The sequence below is a fragment of the Panicum virgatum genome, chromosome 2K, assembly GCF_016808335.1.
Source record: "Panicum virgatum strain AP13 chromosome 2K, P.virgatum_v5, whole genome shotgun sequence".
Classification (NCBI taxonomy): domain Eukaryota; kingdom Viridiplantae; phylum Streptophyta; class Magnoliopsida; order Poales; family Poaceae; genus Panicum; species Panicum virgatum.
In genome coordinates, this window is record NC_053137.1 from 54,808,104 (window position 1) to 54,826,821 (window position 18,718).

At 48.3% G+C, this 18,718-nt stretch overlaps 3 protein-coding genes across 3 annotated transcripts; 2 read left to right on the forward strand and 1 right to left on the reverse strand.

Annotated features, from left to right (window-relative positions):
- Nucleotides 1-6,533: 6,533 nt before the first annotated feature.
- Nucleotides 6,534-9,358, reverse strand: LOC120686216 (protein GET1-like). The gene is made up of 7 exons (XM_039968400.1): nucleotides 9,139-9,358; nucleotides 8,718-8,797; nucleotides 8,498-8,568; nucleotides 8,183-8,253; nucleotides 8,015-8,096; nucleotides 7,442-7,491; nucleotides 6,534-6,871 (listed from the first exon to the last, which is right to left on the reverse strand). Exons 1-7 carry the CDS (start codon nucleotides 9,217-9,219, stop codon nucleotides 6,785-6,787), a joined length of 522 nt encoding a protein of 173 aa, XP_039824334.1. The 5' UTR covers nucleotides 9,220-9,358; the 3' UTR covers nucleotides 6,534-6,784.
- A 1,351-nt stretch (nucleotides 9,359-10,709) lies between these two features.
- Nucleotides 10,710-11,848, forward strand: LOC120686224 (chlorophyll a-b binding protein 1, chloroplastic). The gene has a single exon (XM_039968407.1). It carries the CDS (start codon nucleotides 10,815-10,817, stop codon nucleotides 11,601-11,603), a length of 789 nt encoding a protein of 262 aa, XP_039824341.1. The 5' UTR covers nucleotides 10,710-10,814; the 3' UTR covers nucleotides 11,604-11,848.
- A 2,896-nt stretch (nucleotides 11,849-14,744) lies between these two features.
- LOC120696150 (G-type lectin S-receptor-like serine/threonine-protein kinase At1g11300) lies at nucleotides 14,745-18,328 on the forward strand. The gene is made up of 7 exons (XM_039979292.1): nucleotides 14,745-16,084; nucleotides 16,674-16,780; nucleotides 16,854-17,047; nucleotides 17,157-17,367; nucleotides 17,479-17,716; nucleotides 17,792-17,942; nucleotides 18,021-18,328. Exons 1-7 carry the CDS (start codon nucleotides 14,745-14,747, stop codon nucleotides 18,321-18,323), a joined length of 2,544 nt encoding a protein of 847 aa, XP_039835226.1. The 3' UTR covers nucleotides 18,324-18,328.
- Nucleotides 18,329-18,718: the final 390 nt, after the last annotated feature.

Genomic DNA, 18,718 nt, shown 5'->3' on the forward strand with positions numbered 1-18,718 from the left:
CCACGGTCGCTCAAGTCCACTCCGGTGGCCCGCTCCGGCGGAGACCGCTCGCCACGGTCCCTCAAGTCCACTCCGGTGGCCCGCTCCGGCGGAGAACGCTCGCCACGGTCGCTCAAGTCCACTCCGGTGGCGCGCTCCGGCGGAGACCGCTCGCCACGGTCGCTCCAAGTCCACTCGGGTGGCCTGCTCCGGCGGAGACCGCTCGCCACGGTCGCTCCAAGTCCACTCGGGTGGCCCGCTCCGGCGGAGACCGCTCGCCACGGTCGCTCCAAGTCCACCCCGGTGGCCCGCTCCGGTGGAGACCGCTCACCACGGTCGCTCAAGTCCACTCCAGTGGCCCACTCCGGCGGAGACCGCTCGCCACGGTCGCTCCAAGACCACTCCGGTTTTGGCCTTCCAAATTGGGTGGAATAATGACGTTTTGGTGCGGCCAACGAATTGAATATGATATACACTCATTGTTGTGTATTCCCCGTTAGGTTTCCAACACCAAGTGATCTCATCGTCTGCATTAACGTCTCGTTCTTGTAGCTGAATCACCTCCCACAAATCGACATACTCTCTAATCTCCTCTCCCGTCGTAAGTGGGCAGACTAGGTCTATCCAGTGGTTTCCATGCAGCGCCTTTTGTACTGTTGTCGGTACCCTAGGATTGGGGTACCCCCTCTTGCTGTGCCTAGGCAAAAGTCTCGTAGTTATTCTTAACTATGCCTCGACGGCTGGGCGGCCGGACCCCTGTAGTCCGGAGCCCTACTCTCCCGGCAAACGGACCCGGACCCGCTCCCCGCTTGAGGAGGGTCCGGTGATGCCACGTGTCCTGGAGAAGGGAGCGCTCGGCTAGGGGGCCCGGACCTCCCACCAGGTCCCGGACCCCCAAATACTATCCGGACCCCTTAGCGGGGAGAGAACAAACACCCCGTCTGTCGGGGTCCGAAGCCGTCTGGGGGGTCCGAAGCCGCCACGCGTCCGCAGGTGCGGGTACGCGTAGGGGCGCGGCGCTTCTCCAGGAAGACACGCCCACCTACCGCATTCAATACGGTAGACGTAAGTGCGCTCTGCCACAGCAGAGCCCGAGGCGGCTTTTGCCAGGCTGTACTATTGACCGCGCGTTACCAAGGCGCGCGGTGCAGCCTCTGGCACCGCCCACGCCACGCACGCCAGTTAGACACGACAACTCGACGACGGAGTATCATAACGCCTACGCGGTAGACCCAACAGTCTACGCCGCAACCTACACTACCTCAACGGGCACCTCGCCGATGGGACAGGAGAAGACCCCCCCCCCTCGGTCAGAGAGTCTACAAGACGATGAAGTATATCCAGCAAGAGATTCTCCATCACTATAGCTCCATTAGTGCCTATAGTATACATCCATGTTGGGCCCACCTGTCGGGGTCCAACACCTGTGTACGCGCCCTCCTTGCTCTATAAAAGGGAGACGCCCATTAGAGAAAGGGGAGGAGGCTTGACTCATCCTGAACACAAGAGCTATACAGCACACAGTGGACGTAGGGTATTATGCTCCGGCGGCCCGAACCACTCTAAATCCTCGTGTGTTCTTGCGTTCTTGCCCCCAAGCTAGATAGGCCTAATCGCTTAGCGCAATACCGAGTAAACCCCCTCTGGGATCAGGCGGGTGCGTTCCGCCACCCGGCTGTGGGTACCCTAAAAACCCCACAACATTTGGCGCAAGTTACTCAGGGGCGACGGGACTCCAGTCACGGAGCCCGCCGCGAAGCGTCAGAGGTCCGCCGAGGACGCGGGCCAGGGTAGTTCCTGGGCATCCGATCTTCGCGGGACCTCCGGAGCTGTCGCGCCGCCGGCAGCAACAGCAGCAGCGGCAGCCATGGGAGCAACAACAGCCACGGGTTGCGCCTGTGCTGCTGCTGCTCCCGTGGCTGCTGCTGCTGCTGTTGCTGCCGGCGGGAGGTATCTCTCGGCGGTGATGGCGGCGGCGCGACAGCTCCGGAGGTCCCGCGAAGACCGGATGCCCGGGAACTACCCTGGCCCGCGTCCTCGGCGGACCTCTGACGCTTCGCGGCGGGCTCCGTGACTGGAGGCCCGTCGCCCCTGAGTAACCTGCGCCAAATATTGTGGGGTTTTTAGGGTACCCACAGCCGGGTGGCAGAACGCACCCGCCTGATCCCAGAGGGGGTGTACTCGGGATTGCGCTAAGCGATTAGGCCTATCTAGCTTGGGGGCAAGAGCGCAAGAACACACGAGGATTTAGAGTGGTTCGGGCCGCCAGAGCGTAATACCTTACGTCCACTGTGTGCTGTATAGCTCTTGTGTTCAGGATGAGTCAAGCCTCCTCCCCTTTCTCTAATGGGCGTCTCCCTTTTATAGAGCAAGGAGGGTGCGTACACAGGTGTTGGACCCTGACAGGTGGGCCCAACATGGATGTATACTATAGGCACTAATGGAGCTATAGTGATGGAGAATCTCTTGCCGGATATACTTCATCGTCTTGTAGACTCTCTGACCGAGGGGGGTCTTCTCCTGTCCCATCGGCGAGGCGCCCGTTGAGGTAGTGTAGGTTGCAGCGTAGACTGTTTGGTCTACCGCGTAGGCGTTATGATACTCCGTCGTCGAGTTGTCGTGTCTAACTGGCGTGCGTGGGCGGTGCCAGAGGCTGCACCGCGCGCCTTGGTAACGCGCGGTCAATAGTACAGCCTGGCAAAAGCCGCCTCGGGCTCTGCTGTGGCAGAGCGCACTTACGTCTACCGTATTGAATGCGGTAGGTGGGTGTGTCTTCCCTGGGAAGCACCGCGCCCCTACGCGTGCCCGCACCTGCGGACGTGTGGCGGCTTCGGACCCCCCCAGGCGGCTTTGGACCCCGACAGGCGGGGTGTCTGTTCTCTCCCCGCTAAGGGGTCCGGATAGTATTTGGGGGTCCGGGACCTGGTGGGAGGTCCGGGCCCCCTAGCCGAGCGCTCCCTTCTCCGGGACACGTGGCATCACCGGACCCTCCTCAAGTGGGGAGCGGGTCCGGGTCCATTTGCCGGGAGAGTAGGGCTCCGGACTACAGGGGTCCGGCCGCCCAGCCGTCGAGGCGTAGTTAAGGATAACTACGAGACTCTTGCCTAGGCACAGCAAGAGGGGGTACCCCAATCCTGGGGTACCGACAACAGTACAAAAGGCGCTGCATGGAAACCGCTGGATAGACCTAGTCTGCCCACTGACGACGGGAGAGGAGATTAGAGAGTATGTCGATTTGTGGGAAGTGATTCAGCTACAAGAACGAGACGTTAATGCAGACGATGAGATCACTTGGCGTTGGACACCTAATGGGGAATACACAACAATGAGTGTATATCATATTCAATTCATTGGCCGCACCAAAACGTCATTATTCCACCCAATTTGGAAGGCCAAAACTGAGCCCAAATGCCGTTTTTTTCGCCTGGCTACTTCTCCAGAAAAAGATCTTGACAGCTGACAATTTGGCGAAAAGGGGTTGGCCGCAAGACACGTTATGCAAGCTATGCAATAGCGAGCCAGAAACGCCGACACATCTATGCAAAGACTGCATTTTCACGAGAGCGAGTTAGGATAAACTCATAAGCTGGCTAGGAGTTGAGATTTTACCACCAAGCACGACGTCGAACACATTGAAGGGCTGGTGGAAAAAATGCCGAGTTAGATTCGACAAACACAACAAACCTTTCTTCGATGGCATTATTATCTACTTTTGGTGGAACATTTGGAAAGAACGCAATAGAAGAACTTTCAACCACATCTCGAAGTCGGCAGAAGAAGTGGCTTTTCTAGCAAAAGAAGACGTCTAGCCGTTCAATTTAGTTTTTTCTTTTTCTTTTACCAACACTAGTTAGTTGTTGTTTGGTTTGTTGCCCCCAGATTTTGAGTGTGTTTTTTTATGCGGAGAGTTGTTGGACGGAGCACCACCGTCTATTTTTCTTCTTTTTCTTTGAGGTGTCCGTTGTTGTTTTGTTGGGGGCTTTTTGCACTCTCATTTTTTTTCTCGTCTAATACAAATTCGGCAAATCTCCTGCCGTCCGTTAAAAAAAAAGAACCAAGATACCCAGTTTATCATAGAATCTCGATTCTATTTGATGCGATATTACGTTACTTTACCCGCTCCTGATTTGCATGATTCCGTGGTGTACGAGTACGAGTACGACCTTACTAAACGACTCCTTACTTAATTCACATTAGTATGTCGTAGTCAATCCAAATCCTTGTAACAAATAAAGCATGTTAAAAAAAAAGATGAAGTGGCCATGTGTTTGATAAGCTGAAAAGATATATTCCCTTCACTTGAAATTATATGATTTATTCAGTTTCGTTGAGGCAAACATTTGACCAACCATTACTCTATATGTACATATAGGGGTGAATCCTGACTCTAATGGTCTCTTCATAGTCCAAATCATTTCTTAGTTACTCTTATCTCAAAATTATGTAAAATATAAGCCCAGTCCCGAAATTGTTTATGTTATATTTTTAGACCATTTAACTTTATGATAGAAAATTAGTGCTGTTAGATTCGTACATTCTTTACTATGGACGGACTTGAATTTCAATACTGGCAGCATAATGCATTTGAATAAATAGTTTTGTATTAAACAAAATAGTAATTGGGTAAAATATTGGTTAAAAACTTGTGCTAACAAAATGAATAGGCCTTGTAAAATGGAGTACTAAAAGACATGAAAACGTAGAGAGATTCATGGAGAAGTGAACCGTGTCAATTGTCACCCTAGATTGGGGGAAGGGTCGCCATACATATGTATCGAGTCTCTGTCACCTGATGAGAGCTGTGAGCATGATTTTAGTTTCCATACACTTTTGCCGGTTTTGGGTGGTTAGTTGCTGGTTAGATTTTAGAAACAAAAGGTATGCTAGTGCGGTGGCTTCCCACCCAACCTCTCTAAACAAAGGGAAAGCAAGCATGTGGTTTTCACGCAAGGTCAGGAACAAAAGAACAGTGACAGTTGAGGCGCCACCTGGGGTCTCGAGCTTGGTGCCCATTGTTTTCTCCGAAAACTTGGCGCCAGACTCTGCCAGAGTGCCAGTAACCCGTCCTCGCCGACGCAAGCGGAATAACCGTTTCCACGGACGCGCTCACGCACATGCCCAGATAGAAGCTTCCCCCGAAGCCTACGCATGGGCCGCCGGGAGGATTCGTTTGCAGCCATGGTGCAAGCAGAGTCTGTACTCTGTAGTGACGTAGCGGTAGCACTAGCAGTACTTGTGTCCTCTACTCCTCTTTGGCAAAGGCAGTGAAATAAAAAGGAAAAAAAAGGGTCAGTTGGATCCATGCCACTCCAATTTCTTGAAATTGGATCTCATGTTGAAAATCATGCCATTGAGTGGCATGATTTTCAACATGACACCCAATTTCACGGAGTTGTGGTGGCATGAATCGAATTTTCCCAAAAAAAACTACATGGTCGAGTGAAGATAGAATGCTACAGTCCCAATAAAAGAAATGGCCATCAGCAGTGAAGCAGCAGTAGGCTCTCCTGGCCTCCGGGTCAAATCCGGTTGGAGTTTTCGCAGCAGGGCTCGCCGGCGAAGCGTGGGCTCAGTTGCGCGAGTGGGCAGGGGCGGGCCCAGGATTTCAAACCTGGGTATTCAAAATATTGAAGAGCAATTTTTCTACAACCTAAATTCTAGTTTTTTTTGCGAAAAAGGATGCAACCATGTATTAGATGAAAGTAAGCATAGTACACCCCTTTCTTGTGGAAAGGACCCTGATGAAACACAAAATTACAACAAGGCCCAACCAACCGCTCCTGTTCTTCTTCTTCGTCGAAACTGGGAGCCGTCGGTCTTCCGAACGCAGCGAAGCGCACCACAGCAACCAACCACCATCCGCAGCTATCCAGAACGAGGAACGACACCAAATAAAAGACTGCAAGATATCCTCGATAGTAGCCCATCAACCGTCGGAACCATCGAACTGGAGCAACCCCTCGCCTCCTCGTGCCCAGTCGCCGCATGGGGAGCAGCTGGGCTCTTGGTGGACCTGGTGCAAAATTGGGCCATTCTGGGCAGTCGTGTAGGAGAGGAGGGAGATGGAGACAGTATTATTTTAGGGCCGGAAGAGAGGAGGTTGACAATCTGTTACGTATCTTTTTCATATTTTGAATACCTAGAAAGGTATATACTATCTATATATAAAAAATTGCTCAAAATAAAGAGTATTCAACTGAATACCCTTGAATTAAGGTAGGCCCGCCCCTGCGAGTGGGAGGTGCGCCGACGACGCTACGGCCGCGTACGAATCGAGCGCGGCACGCCGCTCGGTGCGTCCACGGCCCGGCGTTGTTGGGTATGGCCGCCGTAGGGGGTGGCGCTGCCGCGTAGGACTCCGACGGGTGGCGCGTGGATACAGGAGACCCCGCCGGTGGCCGCCAGCCCGGCACGCCGAACGGCCAAACTAGCATTCCGACGAGGCGCTGCCGCTGCGGCGCTTGTTGGCTTCTTTCTCGTGTGCGGCCCCGCCGACGGACGTGACGCTCGAACAGCTTCAGACGCTTGGGGCATCTCCAGTGTGCAGACACAGATGAACAAGCCGACAGGCCTAGCAACGACATTGACAGTTACACGTCGAGCACAAAATTTATGTGAGCACGTCAGCACGGGTGTTCAACAAACCGCACAAGCTGTGATAAAAAAAACAAGCCCCTACTTTGGAGGAAACTGGAAGGTCGTCTCGTGGGGACACAAAAAAGGAGAGAAAAAAAAGCTATGGCCGCAGCAGATGTACAAGGCTCAAGTTTTTGGTACGGCAACTTGCTGACTTGTTGAGAGTAGGCTACGGACGCAGAAGCACGAAGCTGAATTTTTGGCACAGCAACTTGCTGACCCGGGAGGTCAAAAACAGCCATGGGAGTATTCCAACCTGCACCAAAGAGGCGACCGCCGCGTCAGGAACTGAGAAAATAGTACAATGGTGCAGCTTTCTACCCAGTAACGTTGCATCCAAGCAACGTCATGTTTGGGAAATTAAAGGCAGTATTCTCACAATCGTTCAATGAAGACTCTGCTTTAACTGTGTTTAGTTCCTCATCCAAAATTTTTTTAAAAGAGAATCTTGCTATTAGGAGTATTAAATAAAATCTATTTATAAAACCTTTTGCACGGATGAGTTGTAAATCGAGAGATAAATCTAATGAGCCTAATTAATCCATGATTAGTGGATGGTTACTGTAGCATCATTGTTGCAAATCATAAATGAAGTTGGCTCATTAGATTTGTCTCGCAATTTACAACTCATCTGTGTAAAAAATTTTGTAAACAAATTTTATTTAATACTGCTAAATAGCAAAATTCTCTTTGATGTGATGGGTGCAAAGAAAGTTCACTCTGCTAAGGTGATGACTTCTTCCATTCACAATTATACAAAATTAGCCCATAAGCATTGGGCTGATGACCATTCAAATTTAAAAGTTCCATGGTTCATAGTATTTACCACAACATGGCCTGTAGCAGAATCAACACCCGTCAAGGAGAACATCTTTCCTGCAAAAACAGTTGAGGTGTCACCATTATTATTGGTTACATGAGTCGCAAGTAGGACAGAGGCCTAGTGTAAACAAAGTTTTCTGACAGAGAAGGCAGTTAAGGAAGGATTGCTACTCGACAATCTAAAAGGCAAAAGAAACATTCCTGATCTTAAAAATGGATCTAGTGATGCAGTATTTGCAATTTAAATAATGCTTTGGACTGCACAAACAAGTTAACCTTTTCTGACCGAACAATTCACATCTTTCTACTGTATTAATTGAGTATAACATCATATTTACAGGTATTCTAGCACCAGTTGTGAAATGCATGAGGCAAATTTGGTGTCTCCCCAATCAATGTTGAAAGGAAGGTGAAAAATTCCTCTTGCAGTTCTGGCATTCAGGTTGAACAAGATACAACCAGATTACTGACATGCTGGATAAACTCTATTGATAAATGAACAGAATGGTGCATCACTAAAGGTGCAAATACTGTGCAACAATCAATCTAGAACACTCTGCAAGTGGCATAAGCATACCAAAGGGGTGTAGAAGATGTCGTGGAACTGTAGTTACAGGAGTGCTCCAAAACCACACAACGAGCAAGGCATAAATTAGTACCTATTTGGTTAAAAAGAATTAGTACTAAACGAAGTATAGTGCATGGTAAAAAAAAATAAACATAAAGGCAATTCACAAAGAAGCACCTTAGTAACCAACAGAATTTTTCCGTACTTGTCATACAAGGATTGGTTCCCTTTAGTGTCTTGTTCTTGTACTGTAAAGCAGACAAAGGGGGGAAAGGAACTTAACATGGCTAAAATGCATCATTGCAGCACCAATTCATTCTACAGAATAACAGAAGTAACAAACAAGGAAGGAAGCTTTGCTTCCAAACAAACAATAACAAAGCTATGGCATACAATTATCCAGTATTTCCAAAAATTATGGGGCCGAAAGACAATATTCCGGCGTTCCATTACAGGCCAACAACTACAGAACAATGAGAGTTCAGCACTCACTTTTTGTCAGTTCCTTCTCCTTGGCAACAGCCAGACGCTTGAGTTTTTCAGCTTGTGCAAATGTGGACGGCCTACCAGACACATTCAGGCAAATAAGTGAGATGGAAACCTTGCAGTTGCAAATCATTCTTTGGTTAGAAGAGAAATTTTGGATAAAGAAAAGGAGTGCTATGAAAATTAGTAGAGTTCGAGTCACGGCAAAGGAAGGTTAATGGCCTACGTTGACAGCTGATTTGCCTCGTTCAGAAGTTGCTTGATTTCAAGCCGCAGTTTGATCTGCTCATCACTTTGTGATCCCCTCTGGATTACAAGCACAGAACACATCAGTGACCAGTGAATACACTAGAGAACATAAATACAAGACCAAGAACTGCAGGTTACGATAGATGGGCAGGATAAGAAAACTCGAAGCTGCATTCCACATCCTCGCCCCACGGTTCAGAAATTAGCCCCAAAATTCAAAATTACTTAGAGCTAAAGGAACAATTTCCTCGTATAGTGTTCGATTCATTGCAGAAATAGACGGAACCGCTGGGTGGTTACTCTTTCGCCCAATCAGAATTCGTCGAAGATCCAGGGCTCCAGACGAGACGGATTGGGAGGGGCAACGCGCGAAGGGGGAGGGGGGCGTCGGCGCTGACCTTTTTGGCGAGGTCGAGGTAGCGGTTGACCAGCTGCAGCGCGGAGACGATGAGGAAGACGAAGATAGCCGCCAGGGCCATGGTCGTCGACTCGTCGGCCGGCGTCGGAGGCGGATGTCTCTTGCGTCTCCGGTTGGGTCAGGACTCGCGGCGCATCGGATCGGATGTGGCTCGAGCTCGACGGTCCGAGCGAGCCCGGCCTCACTCACGTCGTCATCCGCTGGACACTTTTCCATAGGCCCATTTGAACTCTTGATGGCCCACGGGCCGTTTGGGCTACTGACGTTCGAAAACCATCAATCAGTAGCCTCTAGTAAGCTCAGCCCAAACATAGTCAACTTGAACATTTGAGCCGCTGAGCCTTTGCTTTGAGGGCCCCGTTTGGTTGCGCTGTGTAAAATTTTTGAAAAAGCATTTTTTTGCATTTAAAGTACTAAATATAGACTGATCACAAAAATAATTACAGAACTCATCTGTAAATCGCGAGACGAATCTAATGAACCTAATTAATCCGTCATTAGAGGGTGTTTACTGTAGCATCACTGTAGCAATTTAGTGTCTGATTACAGCCTAATTAGGTTCATTAGATTCGTCTCGCCATTTACAGACAGCAGTCGCAATGCGTTTTTTATTTCGTCTAGATTTAAGTCTCCATGCAGGCGCCGAAAAAAAAATTTAGAATTTTGAATTTTGGAACTGAACACGGGCGAGGTCTTCGCCGGCGGCTCGTCGGTCTGTGAGGGAGGTGACAGCTGACAGGTGAGTGTGTTAGCCTTTTGTTCGGTGGGTAGAGAGGCAGCTCGGGTCTCGTGAAGGTTCGGAAGGTGGAGTAGGTTGTCTTCCCTTGGTGGCTCCGGTCAGGTCATCATCGGTGGACTCGTCTCTAGGGTCGCCAGGGCTCGGAACGGGTCCCCGACCGATGCATCTACAACGGAGGTTTCTGCTCATTTTCGAGGGTGGGTGTTTATTGCCGCTTGTTTCAAAGTTTTGAAGCGATGGAGTTTCGATCTGGGAATTGAGGGATTCGTTTTGGACGACCGCCGACGGTGGCAGTCGGTGGTGGACTCCGATGAGCAAAGGAATATGTCTGTATTTTTTCTTTCTTTTAAGGACCTTTGTGCAAATTGTCCTCTGTACTCATCTAGTACGTACCTGTACGTGCTTTGTACGATGTCTTTGTAGTTAATATAGGTATGTTTGATAAAAAAAACCTGTCACACACAAGAGATGGCTGAAGGATTCTAGAATAGTCCGAAGAAGGCCACGTCACATTAACCAATCCAATCAAAATATCTCCCCCGGATCAACTGGCCAGTAGGACGCCAGCGAACCCAACACTTGGCGACAGCACGGCGCGGCCGCTAAAATTCACCACGGCCCGCGGCAAAAAACCGAGCCGAAAACCCCCCGGCAAAAAATCCGCCGCCGCTATCCCGGCGCGGTGAGAATATCTGGCGGCGAGCTGGTGGCCGGCGCGCGGCCACATCAGCCACCCCATCCGCCCACCTCACCTCCGGCGCGCCAATGGCAACTCGGCTTAAGATTCCACGAGATAAGGACCCGATCGCCCGGCGACGCTATTTAGCCGGGCGCGCCCGCCCCGGCACCGTCACTCCCACCACAGTCCGCAGCAGCAGCTAGCGACCGGTCTCAGCAACCCTCCTTCGGCTCACGCAATGGCCGCCTCCACCATGGCGATCTCCTCCCCGGCGATGGCCGGCACCCCCATCAAGGTGGGCTCCTTCGGCGAGGGCCGCATCACCATGCGCAAGACCGCGGCCAAGCCCAAGGTGGCGGCGTCCGGCAGCCCGTGGTACGGCCCCGACCGCGTCAAGTACCTCGGCCCCTTCTCCGGCGAGCCCCCGAGCTACCTGACCGGCGAGTTCCCCGGCGACTACGGCTGGGACACCGCGGGGCTGTCCGCCGACCCCGAGACCTTCGCCAAGAACCGCGAGCTGGAGGTCATCCACTCCCGGTGGGCCATGCTCGGCGCGCTCGGCTGCGTCTTCCCCGAGCTGCTCGCCCGCAACGGCGTCAAGTTCGGCGAGGCCGTCTGGTTCAAGGCCGGCTCCCAGATCTTCAGCGAGGGCGGCCTCGACTACCTCGGCAACCCCAGCCTGATCCACGCCCAGAGCATCCTCGCCATCTGGGCTTGCCAGGTCGTGCTCATGGGCGCCGTCGAGGGCTACCGCATTGCCGGCGGCCCGCTCGGCGAGGTCGTCGACCCGCTCTACCCCGGCGGCAGCTTCGACCCCCTCGGCCTGGCTGACGACCCCGAGGCCTTCGCCGAGCTCAAGGTCAAGGAGCTCAAGAACGGCCGCCTCGCCATGTTCTCCATGTTCGGATTCTTCGTCCAGGCCATCGTCACCGGCAAGGGCCCGCTCGAGAACCTCGCCGACCACCTCGCCGATCCGGTCAACAACAACGCCTGGGCCTACGCCACCAACTTCGTCCCCGGCAAATAAGCTCCGATCCATTGGCTCTGCAACTTCATTGTCTTCTGGAAGGGGCGTACGTGGATCCATTGATGCTGCAAGCTGCTGCATGTGTGTCTCTTGTTTCACGTTATTGCATTTCAGGGGCAAGTCGAGATGATGAGTTGGCGTTGTACACTAAGATGAAAGATGATGTTTGTGCAATAGTAGTGATTTTGTTCCCTGGGGTTAATCATTGATTTGTCAGGTTATTATTAAGGGCACTTTATTGGTTTCTTCTCCTGCTTTTTCCTCTTTATTTTTTAAAAAAATCTTAATTTTTTCTCTGAACGGCCATAGCCATACAGCGGTTGGTACTTGGTACTGCATCGGCTCTGTTCTGGGAGCTGTCCCCTGTCTGCTCTGTTCTGTGTTCCTTCGCGCAAAATACGCAGGCCTGTTTGGGGCTACAAGTGACTTTCTTCGTTCTCCAATATACGCACGATATACAGCATGGATGGCCGATCATTCAGGTTTTCTGGAACACACAAGAGTGCTACATGGATGCACAACAATACTACTCTTTATTGGTTTCTGAACATGGATGGCCGATCATAACGAACCCACTCTGATGGCTGGCATTGCAAAAAATCTGTAGCAAGCATTCTGAACCTACCGTTAAAGCAAGACTAAAACTGCTTTTACAGCACATCATTTTACCGAAGGATCACAAGAGCTTTGCCGTTTCATTTTATTAGACGGGGGGGGGGGGGGGGGGGACTAAAAAACCGGGAGGGAAAACAACCAGAACACTTTCTGAGTGTTCTACACTTCTACAGCAGATCGTGGTGCAGCACACTAGTAAGGGGGAAAACTAGCACAAATCATTTACTCTAAAGTACATCCTCCTCAATAGTATTCCCTCCGTTCCAAGTTATATGTCGTTTCGACTTTTCTATGTACGTAGCTTTTACTATACATGTGCAACTGAAATCCTAAATATATGCTATGTCTAAATTTATTGTTAAAAGTATATATATATATATATATATATATATATATATATATATATAGAGAGAGAGAGAGAGAGAGAGAAGCCAAAACATTGTTTAATTTGGAAGGATCTGTGACACTTGCTAAAATTGGTAGTGTAATCTTTACTGCAACTTAGCGTCAAGTTCATGCCATACGATTAAAATTGGTAGTGAGATTATTACATGTCTGAAAACAGTCGGACAGGTGCGGACTAGATCTAATCATGGGTCGCTTGACCCGACAAACCCAACCCGATTTGTCTGAAGAAATCCAACCTGATTTTGACCAATATGTGAGTCGGGCTTGGATCGAAATTATGAGCTGACATAAAAATCAGGCCTCGCACAACTGATTTTTTACATGAAAATCGAAAAAATCCGATTCAACTTGAAAATTGAACATAAAAATTAGGGTTCGTCCCAAAAAATCCAGCCCGGTGGTCAGGTCGTGGTTTTAAAGGTCGCGGTTAATGTTTTTTTTAGTAGTGCGAACTCGACAAATCATGAGATCCAGGTGCAACATCCTTTATATTACATGCACAAAAGTGACCAGTATTCCCGTAATAGTAATTTTAGGACCGGACCGGGCTACGTTTGTTCAATGTGCTGCCACTTGTCTAACCGGGCTCCAACCGGGCAGTATATCCTGAACAAAAGCCAAAATCCATATATAGCTCCTCCAATCCAATGCCGTGTAGTACGTGTGGATTCATGTCTGCGCAGTCAACGAGGATATTCCCATTTCCCAACTCCTTCCGTCGATCCCCAACACGACTAGGTCGTTGCAGCCTAGCTAATCCGGATAGAGGCGAGGCATCAGCACCAACACGGACTGTCTGGGACCCATTTTAATTTCTTATCAGCGTGTTCCATATATGCATGTAAAATCTCAAACTCACCTGCGTTATGATATACTTCAATTTATCTATAGAATGCTAGTGTTCATGCATACTTTTTCTAAGGAAAGAAGTCTTCTCTTTTGCCTGGAGGCCGGGCTACTTTTTCTAAGGAAAGAAGTCTTCTCTTTTGCTCTCTGAAGTCTGAACTAGCAGACTAATGTGTACGGGGAAGTCCTATAAAGATAATAATATCGGTGAAGAAGTCATTCCAAAAATGGAGGTTTCCTCGGCAGCGTTTTGGTGACGATAATGCACCTTCTGACTGGCACTGGCTGGTGTCCGCAAGCTCCTGCATGCACAAATGGCGAGGAAATACAGATCATATCGCTTGGGTAAACTATTTTAGTTTTATCCGGCGAGATATGAAGCTACTGCTCAAGTTCCGGAAGCTACAGCGCAATTTACTCGTTGGAAAGTTTGACCACACGTAGATTTCTACAGCGGCCTAAACTCGATGAGTACTCGTTGATTATCCATTAGTAAATTTTGATTGAAAGGTGGCAATGTGGTTTCGGACAACCTATATTCTTCTATGGTCAAAACACTTCATCTTCAGAATCTAGAAACCTATGACGTCAAGGTAACAACCCTTTCTTAAAAAAAAGAAAAAGTAACACCACGGAAACAACCATACTATGATGTGTGAGTTGTGAGTGTCTGAGTTGTATTGTGTAATCTAAAAAAACTTTAATCCATGTCCATTTGGATCTATAAACTAAGCAGAACATATATAGCAATACATGAATATTATTTATGCCCTTGGATTATACTGTTGTTGTGCCTACGCGCACAGTGAAGGGTAGTTTGATCTTTTTCGCAGTTCAGGCTGGTTTAGTTCAAATCAGGTGAGTTTTGAGAACTAATAATCTAAACCTTAATTTAGTTGGGATGGAACTACTTTGGTCTACATTTTAGTCCATTTGTTTAGATCATCTAATGGACTAATTAATGGTCTAAAGTTCAGTCCATCGATCCAATCGGGGCCTAACTACTATCAATGTGTACATTTCAACTAGGACGAACATATTTTGACTAGAATGTTTGAATTCATTACAGTCTATGAGAAATCTGGAATTTTTGCATTGTTGCGTGTATCACCAAGCGTCAAGGACCTTACTATATGTGTCTGTGTCTATATATACACAGACCATAACAAGTAGCTGGGGCGCCTACCTCTACCATTTTGAGGCATAAACTAGCAAACTCATCATCCAGAGAGCCAGAGCCGCCTCATCAGAAAGTCTGATCTGATGGGATTCATGAGTTCCATGTCGGTCTGTACTGTAGCTTTCCTCCTCTTGCCGGCCTTGTGTGCTTCAGACGACCGGCTTGTCCCAGGCAAGCCGCTCCTGCCCGGCACCACCGTCATATCCGATGGTGGTGATTTCGCCTTGGGCTTCTTCTCCCCGTCCAATTCCACACCGGAGAAGCTATACCTTGGTATATGGTACAACAACATCCCCCAATTCACTGTGGTGTGGGTTGCTAATCGAGAAACACCGGCCATGTCCTCATCAGCTCCTTCCCTTGTTATCACCAACAACACATCTGATCTTGTCTTGTCCGATGCCAACGGCCGCGTTCTCTGGACAACCAACACCACCACTTCTGCAAGCTCCTCACCGTCACCGAGGTCGAATACTACCGGATCGGTGGCGGTGCTTACAAACACAGGCAATCTCATCCTACGGTCACCGGGCGGCATGGTGTTGTGGCAGAGCTTTGACCACCCGACTGACACACTACTCCCTGGCATGAAGATATGGAGGAGCCACAAGACGGATGAAGGCAACCGCCTTGTTTCTTGGAAGGGCCCTGACGACCCTTCGCCTGGTGCCTTCTCCTTTGGTTGGGAGACAGACCAGTTCATCCAAGCCTTCATCCGGAACGGTTCGCTCCCGGAATGGCGTGGCCTCGTGTGGACGGGATTTACAGTGAGCAGCCAATACGATGCAAACACCAGCATTGTGGTATACGTGGCATATGAAGACACCGTCGATGAGATGTCTGCGATCATCACCGTATCCGATGGTGCACCGCACCTTAGGTCAGTGATGAGCTACTCTGGTCGAGTAGAAGGACATGTTTGGAAAAGGGATTCGTCGGAGTGGGCAATGCTTGGAGTGTATCCGGACTATGAGTGTAGCAGGTACGGGTACTGCGGGCCCTCTGGTTACTGCGACCACACTGATGCTAACTCCCCAACTTGCAAGTGCTTTGATGGGTTCGAGCCTGTGGACAAGGAAGAGTGGAACAATGGCAGGTTCTCGCAGGGCTGCCGGCGAAAGGAGGCGTTTCAGTGCGGTGATGGCTTCTTGGCGCTGCCGGATATGAAGGTGCCAGACAAGTTTGAGCGCATCGGGAGAAAGACCTTCCAGGAGTGCGCAGCTGAGTGCAGTGCCAATCGCTCTTGTGTGGCCTACGCCTATGCGACACTGAATGGGAGCACAGCCAAAGGTGATGGCACACGGTGCCTTGTGTGGATTGGTGACCACCGGCTTGTCGACGCGCAGAAGTTGGGCGTGCGTCCCTACAATACTGCTGGTGCTGATAGTCAGGAGACGTTATATCTCCGAGTTGCAGGCATGCCATCAGGTAACATTTCATATCAGATAACTTCTGTCGGAAACATATATACCCAAGAAGAACTTTTGGAATGGCCGTTAGAGTCTACTACCATCATTTTATCACTTATCTGTATCATCTTAGCACCACCACTAGTTTTCCATGAAATTGAAGGGAGCTGTATACATCTGTAGACTGTAGTCCACCGGAACTCAGCTGTTCATTTACCCGGTATGTAAAGTAGGCACCGAGATCATGACATGTAGAAGTATAGTATAGCAAATAATTTGGAATATGCGCACCGTAAGGAATAAGCTGATCACAAGGTACGGTATGGCTGCATGCATGTTGGAGTCAAATATACGAGCCTCGATCAAGAATAGATACTGAACTGAGAATCTGAGATTTACAGTTTTTTCTCCCTTTCCTTGTGATCTTAATTTCAAGCAAGACATCTAGTTAAGGATTGACCTTAATTCATAACTGTCATTATTCTAGTGGGGAAGAAGGTAATATTGTGTAATGTAAGATCTTATATTAGCGCTTGTTCGGCTGTTTGAAAACTGAACTCTGCAATAATATGATACTAACTTGGCGCTATATAAATAAGTTTTGCACTTATTTGCAGGTAAAAGGACAAAGAACAACAAACTAAAAGTTATGATCCTAATTTTAGCAGTTTTCATTGTTCTCAGTTCCATTTTACTTGTATGGGTCCGCAAGTTCAGAGGTATGTTTTCTTCTGTATTCTATCACAGTTACTTAGGAACAAGTACTCTGTACCCAACAACTTTTGGTAGCAGGAAGGAAAACAAATACGGGAAATCAGAAAAAGCTGATGCATGGAGGTTTTCCTACTTTAGACGAACTTGGAAGAGAAAAAAATACCAATGATTTTGAACTTCCATTTCTGAAATTCCAAGATATTCTTGTAATGACAAACAATTTCTCCAGTACATTTATGATCGGACAAGGTGGTTTCGGCAAAGTTTATAAGGTAGTTTATGAGGGAACTAACTTACTTTGTTTTCACTAGATTATTTATTATATAATTAAGTAATATACACAACATATAACAATCATACTTCTCTGTGATAATTACAAAGGGGACATTAGAAGGTGGTCGAGAGGTTGCAATCAAAAGACTTAGTAGGGACTCAGACCAAGGAAATCAGGAATTCAGAAATGAAGTTATTCTAATTGCCAAGCTACAACATAGAAACCTGGTTCGACTTCTTGGTTGCTGCATTGAGGGAGATGAAAAGTTGTTGATTTATGAGTACCTGCCTAACAAAAGCTTGGATGCCATCATTTTCAGTATGTTCTGTTGAATACAAGTTCAATGCTTTAAAAAAGCAAATTCCATGTGTGACTGTGTAATTATATAATTACAGTTTTTAATAGACATTCCATGATTGTTCATTGTAGATCATGAAAGAAATGCAACACTTGATTGGCCAATAAGGTTCGGGATAATCAAAGGAGTAGCTAGAGGACTTCTTTACCTCCATCATGATTCAAGACTAACAATAGTACACAGAGATCTCAAAGCCAGTAATATTTTGCTAGATGCAGAGATGAGACCCAAGATAGCAGACTTTGGTATGGCAAGGATCTTTGGTGACAACCAGGAAAATGCAAATACAAGAAGAGTTGTTGGGACATAGTAAGTACCATTCTTCGCAAATTATATATGATTGTACCAAATTCATCTTAATAACTTTTGCATATGAAATACCAGTGGTTATATGGCTCCTGAGTATGCAATGGAGGGCATTTTCTCTGCGAAGACCGATGTCTATAGCTTTGGTGTCTTACTATTGGAGGTTGTAAGTGGCATCAAGATAAGCTCTGTTGATCGCATTCCGAGTTACGCGAACCTAATAGTCTATGTAAGTAAATATTATTATTTAGCAGAGTAAAGGGTTTTGATCTTTTTATACGATCTCAATGAGTGACAATTGTTTCAGGCATGGAACCTTTGGAAGGAAGGGAAGGCAAAAGATTTGGTAGACAAATGTATTGTGGAGAACTGCTTACTAGATGAAGCTTCACTCTGCGTCCATATGGGGCTTTTGTGTGTACAAGAAAATCCTGACGACAGGCCATTCATGTCTTCTGTTGTGCTCAACTTGGAGAATGGATGTACAACACTACCAGCGCCAAATCACCCTGCATATTTCGTAAAGAGAAATAGTGATGAGGGGCAAATGAGTGAAAGTATTGTGAACTCTAAGAACACAGTGACTCTTACAGTCATAGAGGGTAGATAGAGTAACTCCTCGGTTTTACTCTAAAACATCTGTATTGGTCAATGCTGTGAAATAATTGCTTTTAGCATTAATCTGGAAGTTATTAATACAAGTGTGTTGCTGCTATCTTCCCTACTAGAAGCCCTGCTGGAATAGTCTTGAACAGATATATCAAGCTCAACTCGAACTCTCGAAGCATTCCATTGGGGTCATACAGAAAGCATAAAGTCTCTGAAACAGAACCTCTACCTAGTATAGGGGGCAGCAGGGCAGGGGGTACCGGTTGCTGCTTGCCATTGAGCTGAGGTCGTCATCGATCACCTGCAGAGAAGCAATTGCGTAACCTGCTATCACCTACCGGCACGCAGGGACAAGCAATTGCCACCAGTTGGATGCAAAGCGCGGGAACGGGCACA